Below are 12,112 nucleotides of genomic sequence, written 5' to 3' on the forward strand. Positions count from 1 at the left end.
GGTTTCATTGGTTAAGACAATTATTGATTAGACAACATAAAGCCTTTGTTTTCTTGAACTTTCATTTTGTTTTTTGCATGCTTTCTCTGTCTCCAATAGGAAGCATTTCACCTGGATTTGGCGGATGTTTATATGCTGAAGTTAAATGGATTATCCTCTGCTGTCAAGTGCAGGAAGTTCTTGGTGCCAAGAGTGATCACTTGTCTGGCAATGGACCAACACCTCATCCTTGAGTAGGTGGAAGAGCCTATTAGAGTACGTCAGCCGAGCTCTCGTAGCCTGTGAAATCAGTATGGAGCCAAGAAGTTTTGACTGATTCCAAAAGGTTGTCTTGAAGGCAACAGAGTTTGACAACAGCCCCGGATATCTGGAATACATTGTTGAAGACTGCTTTTATTATCTCTGAGGAATTTTCATCTACAGTGTTCTTGTTCACTCAAAACAAATGCCCTTTATTCATGGTTTTCTCAACAGCAAAACTAATACCCCAGAACACAATCATTTCTCCAGAAATTTCTTTGATTCCAACCAATTATGGCCAGAGACAATGATCCTTTGAGCCTCATGCCTTGTCCTGCTAGGCACCATCTGCGGATTGGACATTCTTTTGGGTTTTCCCTTCCCATTTTTTGTCTGCACTATTTAATTTGCTATTACTTTCTGTCATGTGCTGCAGCAGCAGGGGTGTCAGGCAAGGAACGTGACTATGGGGTTGGTCCCAAATTTGTTTGTACTCCCATTCCTCCAGAAGCAGACCCCAGCTGCTACCCACCACCCACTGTGGCCCATGGACCAAGCAGTAACAGCCAGATTAACGATAACGGTGGTGGCAACCATCGGACCTTAATGTCTGATGAGGCTCAAACTACTATTCTGCACCTGCGGGAGAGCCTTGTGAGGCAGAAGGAAACCATCCTGGATCAAAGGGAGACCATCAGGGAGCTTACAGCCAAGCTCACGTTGTGTGAAGGCTATGGGGGTCACCATAGCATTAGTCACCATGACAAATACAGTCATCATGGCACCCACCACAGCAACCATCCTGACAGCCATTACAGTCACCATGATGATCACCATGGCCATCATGGTAGCAACCATGGTAGCCATCATGACAGCTATCATGGCAACCATCATGGCAGCCATCATGGCAGCCATCATAGCAGCCATCACAACAGCCCTCATGGCTTTCATCACGACATCCATCATGGCAGCCATCATGGCAGCCTTCACGACAACCATCATGGTTCATCACTGTTGCACCATGGGACCTCAGCACATCATGGCAGTGACCTCCACCACTCCCACAGCAGTCATGGGACAGAACTGGAACAACCAAAAGGGTCATACAGCAAGCTCAGCTCTATTTCTGCTGAACAGACTGGAAAGACACTGCAGACATTGAAAGAAAGGCTGGAAAACTTGCAGGTGAGTTGAAAACAATTACCTCTAAGGTGCTTTGCAATACAATACCACAGAGTACCACAGTCAGGCTAGAGCTAAAAGCAAACTGTACACAAGTTGTTGTTTAGTTACTGTTTGTTTTCACAGCCAGATTTTAATGGGAGTTGGTAGAGCTGTTGCATCTCAGCATGAAAGCCCCCGGATCAAATCCCGGCCCGGGACTCTTCTGGGTGGAGTTTGCATGTTCTCTCCATGCATGCATGGGTTTTCTCCGGGTACTCGGATTTCCTCCCACGACAAAAACATGCATGTTATCTTGAATGATAACTTTAAATTGTCCCTAGGTGTGTGACAGAGTGAATGGTTGTTTGCCTTGTTTGTCTATATATGCCCCTGTGATGTCCTGGAGACCTGTCCAGGGTGTCCCCCACCTCCTAGCACAGTGATAGCTAGACATGGGCACCAGTGACCCCACGACCCAAAAAGGAAAAAGTGTGTGTGTGTGTGGGGGGGGGGGGGGGGGGGGGAGGAAGGTCACAAAACAGACAGTGGTTTTATTTGTTTGTTTATTTGTTTTTATGTCTGTCAGTGATAATTAATTTACCATTTGCGCAATTCAGATCCCTAACTAGTATTTTGGAATTTTAAAAACAAAGTTATTTGAGATATTTGATGAACGTGTTGATCGTTTGCAATCCTTGTCTGTTCCATGTGTCATTCTTGCACTTCTGTGCATAAACCTAACTAAATATTTACTTTAGAAAAAAAAAACATTCAAAAGCTGTTTTTCAACTAGGATTTTTCATTGTTTAAACTTAAAAAAGTGCTATGTGTTGTCATCCTTGTATGTTCCCATACAATGGTGAAATTGGTTCTCTGCATTTACCCCATCACACCTTGGATACAACCAGGTTGGGCAGTGGGCAGCTATGTAAGCGCCCGGGAGAGCAATTAGGGATAGGTGTCTTGCTCAGAATGGCATATCATTTTCCACAAATGAAATTTTATGAAAGGGTGTAGAGGGTTTTAAATTGATTAACTTTGGACCCATTTCTTTTTCTTAGAAATGCACAAATGAGTTGTCTGCAAATGTCCTTTTGTTTCAAATTGTAAATTTAAATAAAGTGGTAATGACTGGTAAATGGCATCTCTTGTAAAGCAAGTTTGTCTTGTTTAACTAAAAAGATGTGTGATTTTGGAGTTGTTTGTTGTTTAAAAAAAGGGGTAACACTTTACAATAAGTTACACAAAATTTGATTAACTAGTGGGGAACTCCTCAGGAAGGAATCAGGAGTTAATGGGTAGTTAACCAGTACTTACTGGGGAACACACAGCCAAGCCTTATTAGGGGACTGCTGATTAGTTACCTTGTAAACGAAGAGGAACTCATCAAGAACTAATGGGTAGTTACCAAGAAAACCAAAGAGGAACAAATCTGGAGCTAATGGGTAGTTAACCAGTACTTCCTGGTGAACACATAGCCAAGCAGGGGACTACTAGTCCCATGTGGGTTCTGAATAAACCCTGCACCAGTGAGGTCACAGCTAATAATTGTCAAAAACCTGTTTTCTAGTGGTAACTGATTTTATTGGATTTTCTCTTTTGTAAACCTATTGATGATAGACATCAGTTTCATAATCTTGAACTGCTGTCATCTTTACTATGTCTGATTATCACTTACTGAGTACCAAATCATTGTCTGGCTATTATTTTGTTCACTGATGCAGAAGCATCATACCACATACTTACCAAGGAACCAATCATTACTTAATCACTACCTGACCATTACCTACTGGTTTGTTCCTGTGGTAACAAACCAGTAGTCCCCTAATAAGGCTTGGCTGTGTGTTCCCCAGTAAATACTTGTTAACTAACCTCGAGCTCCTGATTTGTTCCTGAGGTGTTCCCTAGTAGTTTATCAAATTTTGTGTACCTTATTGTAAAGTGTTATCAAAAAAGGGAGAAATGTCAGTATTAAGGACACTGCATCATAAAGATTTTTTTTAATTAACTTTTCTCAGTCATATGCAAGGACATAATTGTGCTTGTAGTGTTGCACATTTTATGACCCCTACTGTCACCTTGCCAAACACCACTTGTCTGGGAGTCTTATTAATGCAGGTGGTCTTGGGGAATTTGCTGTGAGAAATCTTCTTCGATGTCACTGCAAGGTGCCAGACAAAACACAAGCAGTGCCAGGATTTACTTTCTGTCACTCCCTTCTTTAAAAAGATGTCTACACTACTGTCCTCTGGCCATACCTTCAAGGGTGCTAGCCAGCCTCACCTTCAATTAGGGTTATCCACTCTGACTAAGCTATTATTCATGGTGTGTGCTGGCAGGGAACAAAGCCGGATTTGCTGGTGAGGAAGATGAGAACAAGAACAGTGGAGAGGAAGAAAAATAAACTAAAAACTAGAGTTCATTTTTCCCTGTTCTTTTGAATGTTATTCCCCAGTTCTTCCTTATTGAATTTGCAGCAAGTACATTCTTGCTCCTTATTTGTCTTCACTTGGGAATCTTTGAATTGAATTATTGTTGACAATAATATTAATGACAGTGAGGATGATTGAAGGCCAAATGTGGTATACAAGAAAGAAAAAAAGTGAAAGACAGTAGTTTTATAATTTTATGATGTATGTGTTTACTTATTTCTTTTGGACAGAAGTAGAAAGGATGTTTCCAAGCTGTGCGGGTTCTAGGAAGTGTTTCTAATAACTCTTATGTGTCTATAGGCCAGGAACTCCTCCAGTTCCTACTCAAGCTCCCTGAGAGAACTCCTTCAGAGGAAGATCAGTTCTTTAGAAGAGCAGCTACAGAGTTACTACAGAGACCAACATGAGTCTGGTCATCATAACGACCACCATGGAAAGCCCCACGTTGATTATCATGACAGCAACCACAACAGCAGCCTCCACAATGGACATATGTATAATCACCATGATGGCCACCATGGTACTGGCCATCCTCATGGCCATCATGATGACCACTATAACACCGACCATCCTCATGGCCACCATTTTGAGCACCATGGCGCAGGTCACCATGAAGACCACCACAACAGCCATCATGGTAAACACCATGGTAGCCACCCATACAGCCATCACAGCAGTCATTATGGCAATCACCATCATGACCACAACTATGACTGGCACCGTGGCCAGCATTATGGTCACTATGACAACCATCATAACAGTCACCATAATGGCCATCACACGGACCATCACAATAACCACCATGGTAGCAGTCACCATGATGCTCACAATAATTATCACCATGGGCACTATGCCAAACACCATGATAGCCATCATGGAGACCATCATGGACCTAGCCACTATGGAAATGACCACCATGGGGATGACCATGGAAACAACCCCCATGTAAATGATCACCATTCTGACGATGATCATCCACAACATCTTCCTTTCACTGGAGACAAGGAGACAAGTTTACAGGGAACCAATCACAGCAAACTGGAAACAGTTCTCAGCCAACTACACCACAGCAATGAACAAGGTATACACACAAACACATTATACACACATACAAGGGTGTATTGTTGCTTGGTCCTATTAGAATTAGAGTTGTTATATGTATCAGCATTTATTTATTTAAACTCTGACCTAATATCATGGTAACACTAAAAATAATTTAGAAACAAAGTTACATTCATGCAAATTACTAAAAAAACATGTGTGTTAAAGCACTTTATTTCTGAAAGGGATTTATGTAGTAGACACACTTCATTAGTACCTTTTGCTAATAAGCTAATGACTGTAAAGACATGAATGAAAATACATCTGCATGACTGTGGTGAGAGTGTGTTGTTTTTATGGCAGGTCTGTCCTTTCTTTCTAACTGTGTGCAATTTCAAATACAAAAACAGCATCTTATTTGCAAATGAACTGAATATAAGACACAGCAAAACTGATCATGTTAACTAAAGACATTGTTGAATGTATTGATTCAGACAAGTGAAAATTACACTAAATCTCTTCAACCTGCCTGATAGAACCAATGGGCTGTCAAAAACAGACAAGTGTGTTGTTTGTTTGTTTAAGATAAATTGTATAACTACATTGTTTTCTCAGTCTTAACAGGAAACAATAAGAAACTTAAGCGCCCCAGTGCTTTCCTGCTGGATTTTCCCATGAGAACCAATTACATGTACGCCAGGATGAAGCGATCAGTGGTCAGTGAGATCTTCGCCCTTACCATCTGTCTGTGGCTAAAGCCTAGGGAAGGTCCTGGCCTTGGCACACCCATCTCCTATGCTGTGCCTGGGCAAGCTAATGAGCTGGTGCTTATGGAATGGGGTAGTAACCCCATGGAGCTGCTTATAAACGATAAGGTAACTGCAACTGCAATGCATTGTAGTGTTGTTTGGAAACCAAAAGATTAAATCACCCGGTGCTAACAATTAACTTCTGAAAAATATTTAACAAACATTACCAAGGATTTTTGGTTTTCCATAATTTGTAATTCTTAAAAAGTGTTTCATTAGGAATTCAAAAAATTGATATAATCGTTTGTATGTTTTTGGACAAGAAATAGACCCTCGATGTCTGAGTCTTGGCGACACTGACGCAAGAATCAATTGCTGATACACTATTAACTCCTTAATCTTTTTTTCTCTGAAAAGCTAATAACAACTGGGAAAGCTAATACTGTAACCACCCATGAACGGAAGACAGATGGTTGTGTTTGCCCCTTCCTTACGTCAGAGCTGAGTGAAGTGATGTCAACGTACAAATCAGCAAAGCAATTAATCTCGTTATTGTCGAGTACCGGCTGACCTAATTGTTTGATTGTCTGTAGGAGAAACCGGGGAGATAAATTGTCATGCCCTTTGTTTTTGAGTCACATCCTTAGCTGTGATAAAACTGATGATAAACAAACAATTGGTGGTTAATACATTTTCAGATGTATACAGAACTTTGAGTAGATTTTTATATTTTTTTACATTAAACAAGTTCAGCCTAACTTGAAAAGAATTCAAGTATAGATCCTTGAGGTGCGCCAAGTATTGTTTGTGGTCGCTGTTGTCTCTTCATTTCTCACTCTTTGTTTTTCCTCTTTGTTTGTTAGGCGGTGACGTTGCCAATAAATGTAATGGATGGAAAGTGGCATCATGTGTGTGTGACATGGTCAACAAGGGATGGAGTTTGGGAGGCCTACCAGGATGGCGTGAAGAAAGGTGCCGGGCAGAATCTGTCAGCCTGGCACCCGATACAACCAGGAGGGATCTTTATCTTGGGTCAGGAGCAGGTCAGTCAATCAGCATGCTCTCTAATGATGGATAGTGTGTAGGAGTGGGAACATTTAGGCACCTCACAATTTCAATCCGTTACTATTTAGAGAGCTAAGATGTGATTGTAAAATGCTTATTCATGCAGCTATGAATATGTACATTATCTATATGCACGTCAAACAAAATCCTGAGTGCATAATCTCTCAGAGCTTAAAAATACCCTAAATCTACACAGCAGTTTAAACCAGTTTTATTCAGTCAAGATTTTGTGAACTAAATAAACAAAAACGAGTCAACGTGCCATGTACCATTTTGTAGGACTCTGTGGCGATGGATCATGTGTATGTTAGAGCTAACTGACACGCTTTCTTCAGTGTTTCCACGACTTTGTTTTTTGTCTGGTTGTGGAGAGTGGAATTGGCTGTTAGCATAGATTTAACATTGGATTAGCATGTTATAAAGTAGCTCCAACGGGTGCAACAATGTGCACAAGCTCTGGCTTTCAGCAACTGATTGCCAATGCAAATCCTTCAGAGTGAAAGTTGTAATGTTTTATTTATTTATTTTGCTTTGCCTTTTTCCAAGTTAAGTAGAAACTTTAATGTTATTCATTTGATGGACTGTTTAGTTGTGGTGCCACTGGTTGCTATATAGTTGTTCCTCTTCTGGGTGGAAATGTGTACACAACTTGGATATAGAGTGGCTTTTGTCAAAAATATTTTTTATTCAACTTCATAAGAGCCTGATAACTCACAGTCACTGGCTTTCAATGCAGATGGGGCCATTTCTGTGGCTTGGTCAGCCATCTCATTCTTGGTTGTTCCATTGTTCTGTTGTTTATTCAGGGACAGCTGTGGCTGAGTGGTGAGAGCAGTCGTCCTCCAATGCAAGAGTTGGGGGTTCGATTCCACCAGCAGTCACATGCCCAACTGTCCCTGGGCAAGACACTGAACCCGTCACTGCCTCTGATGTGCGTCCCATCGGTGTATGAATGTGATAAAGCTCTGATTCATCTTTGTATAGATCTAGTAGAGTGCTGTATGAATGGGTAAATGAGGGCACAGATTGTGTTGTAAAGAGCTTTGAGTGTCTCGATAAGATAGATGAACGCTATACCATTTATTTTAAAAAGCCTTTTTATTGGGGATGTAAAGGTCATGGATGTTTTCACTTACTAATGATTTAATATAGAACCATATGTGTGAGTTAAAGTTGAGTTGTCTGAACAAAGTGAGCCTGCACAGCTGATAAACTTCAAGGACCCTAAGCTGGAAAGCAGAGGTTGTCTTGACCTAGCCTCTATCTGATAACGGGTATTTAAGCTTTTGCTAACTCTTTCTCTGTGGGCAGACCTTGGAGACGGAGCGACATGTAACATCTTGTATGCTTGTTTTTCAAAGCTGCACCCCTTGCAAAATTAAACCTGGGTTGAAAAGATCTTTTAATTTCCTTGCGTGGCTTGTTTATTTAATGAGTTGATGATAGAACAATTAAATTATCCAACATTTTTGGTCCTCGAGCCGACCCTCAACATCTGGACTCGTATCCACCAGGATTGATCTGAATCATGCACGTGGGGAGACCAGATCTCCCTTTTGAAAGACCTCTGGCTTGGATTGCTATGATTTGATAAGATAATGAAATTATCTAACACATATTTCATTTAAATGTTTCTATGTTAGAATAACTGTGATTTTACTGAAGAGAAGGAGAAAAATCAAGTAGGGATAATTTCAGTCTTAGTCAAATTTAAAGTAATGTAAAGCATTTTCTAAAATGATAAATATTCATCTTAATTGTTTTAAAAAGATAATAAACTGGTATTTCATTGTGTTACAACTAAGTGTTTCGAAAACAGTTTTAATATCCTTCCCACATTTCAAGTATCTATGACTTTTCTTGTATGTGTTGTTTTGATTTTTATTTTAAAAGCATACTTTGATCAATTTTCTTTCCACATTGGTTCAACATTTCAGATCATTCATCAGTCTCCTCCCATTTCTCCACAGGATACGATGGGGGGCCGCTTCGACGTCACTCAATCTTTCACGGGAGAGTTATCGGATCTCCAGTTCTGGTCCAGAGTCCTGACAGCCAACGAGATCCACACCCAGGCAACCTGCGGGGGTCACTTTGTCGGTGACGTCATGTCGTGGTCTGAAGAATACGTAGAGGTCCACGGAGGGCTCACTGAGCTTCCTTTTGACCCTTGCCACTAAAAGCAAACACTGAACCCCTCACAAGCAGAGCTGTGGGGTCATCTGACTAAACACGTGTCAAAAACAGATGGAGTGAGAAAATATCTTTCTGCCTTCTCCACCTACGTCCTCTCTTCTACGTTCTCAGCAGGACAGCTTTAAAAGCTCTAAAGAGCACGAAGCTCCAGATCCACCGCCTGTATGGTCACGACTGCGGCTGCTCTGAGGGATTCTTAGCACGTAATTGGATTTCTTTTCAACAGAACAGCTCCAGAGATTGCTGGCAGCTGTTAACGGGCTCGCTGCGACCAACATAAACATTCCAGAAGGGGAAACTAAGGAGAACAGGAAAAACCATGCATGAGGCACCTGTGTATGGTTTTGTTGCAGGGAGTTTTTGTACAGTGCAGTTTAAGTTTCTCATGGACATAGCATGACCTAATAATGTTGTTTTGTTGCACATCATGTCAGTATTTCATATTGAAAGTAATGCTTTTTTTTTTCTAGAAAGGGGCAAAAGAAGCTTTGTTTCATTTAAAAAAGCATTTTATTTATTCAAGAAAATGATGCATTTTGTCACTTTGCTCTTTCGGTGACTGGACTCTGTCAGGTGTTTCTTACATAATGGCACCAAGGTTGATTGACAGGTGTCGCACGATGGCGTCGAGCCACCCAGCGGCATCAGAACGGTTTAACCGGCCCTCATCGTGTCAGCGCCTTGATGCCAATGTCTCCCGATCCACCGGTGGCTTACCGTGGGGATTTACGTGTGATCAGCTGACATGATCCTGCCTATTTCTAACCAGCTCAAACCACGTGGCTCAGTCACACACCTACACACACCTGCACACACCTGCACACACTCACACTGAAATACTGAGGAGAAATTGCTGATCCTATGCCAGTTAGCTTCACTCGTTAAAAAAAAAAAAAAAAAGCTTTTTGCACCATTCAGTTAGTGTGTTTTAAATAATTTAAAAAATTACACTATTGTATTTGTCTGGTTTCATAAAAGTAAATAAGAACATAGAATTTATTAAGTCTACTTAAGTTAATTTATATATTTAAAGCACATTTTGGTGAAAAACTGCTGTAGATTTACTAAAACTACTGTGATCCAATTCCACTGGTTTGCGTTGACTGGTCTTTCTGGATTAAAAAAAAAAAAGAATATTTGTTATATTTGTTGTTCTCATGGTGACAAAAATCTCCCAACATCAGCATTTTAAATGATTTGCTGTAAAAAAACATTTAAAAAGCTAAATCATTTTATGTAATGCCAAAGTAATAAGCACTTTGTTATTAGTGATTAGTGGGCCAAACGTTTGTCACTTTCTTCTTGTTTTCCTCCTTTAGACTTAAAATAATGTGTAAAAATATGTAAGTTTACTCTTGACGTACAAATGAGAGGTGCGGTTTTTATTCTCGCCTTCGGTGAACGTTCTAACGTTGGATAGCATTCATCTTGTTTATTTTTGTTTTGTTGTAAATATTTTTTAAAGTATTTCAGCGTGTTCAGTCAACAGTCCCTCCCTCGTGTGTAAGCCAAAAAGATATACTGTTGTAAAACTGAAATGTAAAAGATGATGTTGGGCACATACTGGAAAACCTTTGTACATATGTAAAGATTTTGAATAAAACTGCTCGTTATATTAAACTTTTTTTTAGGTTTTCGAACTAAGCCAAACTGATTTATTCAATTTAGTTAGAAAACTCTGAAAACATCTGAATTAAACACCCGACGTTCGTTTAGAAGGTTAGAAATTAACAGGTTTAATTTATTCTAAATAACTCGACACAATTTTATTTCCAACAATTTAGACTTTATTAAATTTACGTTTTTGTGAAGCAGTTTTTGGGACTAAAAAACAAATCTCTATAAGGTTAAAACACAATAATAATGAAGAAATATATTTTTACATGAAGTGTGTTCTTAAACATGTTTGTCACTTACTGAATGGTGTTAGGCAATAGTGATTGTTGCCTCTTTTTTCAATTTAAATTTTAACTCAGCACCACTGAAAAATAAAGAAACCATCATTACGAATTTGTAAGGAAGCTCAGTTCTCAAATCTTATATTCACCGACATTTGAAATAAATATTGAATAAATTGTGACACTCTTAAATGGGCCAGTAAAATCTGACTTGTTTTTTTCATGAATCGGAGCCTCAGCACTGGCAGCACGGTGTCGCCTCTCAACAAGCAGGTCACCCCAGTTCAAATCCCGGCCAGGGGCCTTTCTGGGTGGAGTTTATATTTTCTCTCTGTGCATACATGTTTTTTTTTTTCCAGGTTCTCCAGTTTCCTCCCACGTATCAAAATATATACATGCTAGACTGATTGGTGACTCTGGATTGTTCCTAGGTGAGAGAGAGAGGGGTGTGGTGCAGTGTGGGGACGGGGGGGGGGTGTCTGTGGGTCCTCCCCTAGAAAATTTGGAATAAAAGAGATGCCATTATTCATTCATTCATTCATTCATTCATTCAACTTTTATTTAACCAGATAAATCACATTGAGCCTCAAAGACTCATTTACAAGTGAGACCTGTTTGGACAAACAAAAAACAGCAGTTAACTGGACACATGTAGGAGTTGGAGGCCAAAAAAAATCCTATCAGACTTTTTTTTTTCCTTCCTGAGAAAAAAAACCCCTCTTAATATAAAAAAAAACACCTCACACAAACAAGCACATAGTGACGTAGACATTCTGCAGACTGGGGAGACGAGAGCGGTCAGCAATGTTCATAGATGCTCTCGAGGTCACTGTAAGAGTTCTGATAAGGATGGAATAATCAGCCAATGTCCTCCGGTGAGATCCATAAACATTCTTGAGGGATGTCGAGGAATGGCCAAGAATAACATCTGTGAGAATCCAAGAGTCCTGAAATGATGACACAAAGTTTATTCAGCTGGTTTCATCTGGTTATTAGTTAGAAATTCCTCAGGGAGAGGGTGGTGAGCGTCAGATCACATGTTCTCCAGGCGAATTCAGATAAGATGACCTTCAAGACCAGCCAAGGGAGCCAAATTCAGATAAACACACAGTTGTTTTGGGGACAGGAACTTTAATAACATCTCCTTGAGTCTGTGTTGGTCCACTCGGTTCCAAAATGTCAAAAATACATGGCCACACTGATGGAACGTGACTGAGTAAAATCCTCAAGGTCTGATCCATTCAGCCCAAAGCATTTGAGTCTGGGTACTCGAGGCACGAACCAAGCCATCATAAAGGCAAGCAGCGTGATCGGGTTTGCTGCCGAC

General features: G+C 40.3%; 1 protein-coding gene across 1 annotated transcript; it reads left to right on the top strand.

Moving 5' to 3' along the window:
• The first annotated feature begins 534 nt into the window (after positions 1–534).
• LOC119425522 (filaggrin-2-like) lies at positions 535–8,939 on the top strand. The gene is made up of 5 exons (XM_037693051.1): positions 535–1,425; positions 4,137–4,917; positions 5,493–5,752; positions 6,490–6,669; positions 8,662–8,939. The coding sequence occupies exons 1-5, from the start codon at positions 535–537 to the stop codon at positions 8,869–8,871; spliced, it is 2,322 nt and encodes a 773-aa protein (XP_037548979.1). The 3' UTR covers positions 8,872–8,939.
• Positions 8,940–12,112: the final 3,173 nt, after the last annotated feature.

The sequence above is a fragment of the Nematolebias whitei genome, chromosome 19 (assembly GCF_014905685.2).
Source record: "Nematolebias whitei isolate Nwh7 chromosome 19, NemWhi1, whole genome shotgun sequence".
Lineage (NCBI taxonomy): Eukaryota > Metazoa > Chordata > Actinopteri > Cyprinodontiformes > Rivulidae > Nematolebias > Nematolebias whitei.

Coding starts and splice junctions, on each gene's coding strand:
- LOC119425522 (XM_037693051.1), top strand. CDS start 535: ATGGCCAGAGACAATGATCCTTTGAGCCTCATGCCTTGTCCTGCTAGG. Junction 4,918..5,492: donor ACACCACAGCAATGAACAAG/GTATACACACAA, acceptor TTGTTTTCTCAG/TCTTAACAGGAAACAATAAG. Junction 6,670..8,661: donor TTATCTTGGGTCAGGAGCAG/GTCAGTCAATCA, acceptor ATTTCTCCACAG/GATACGATGGGGGGCCGCTT.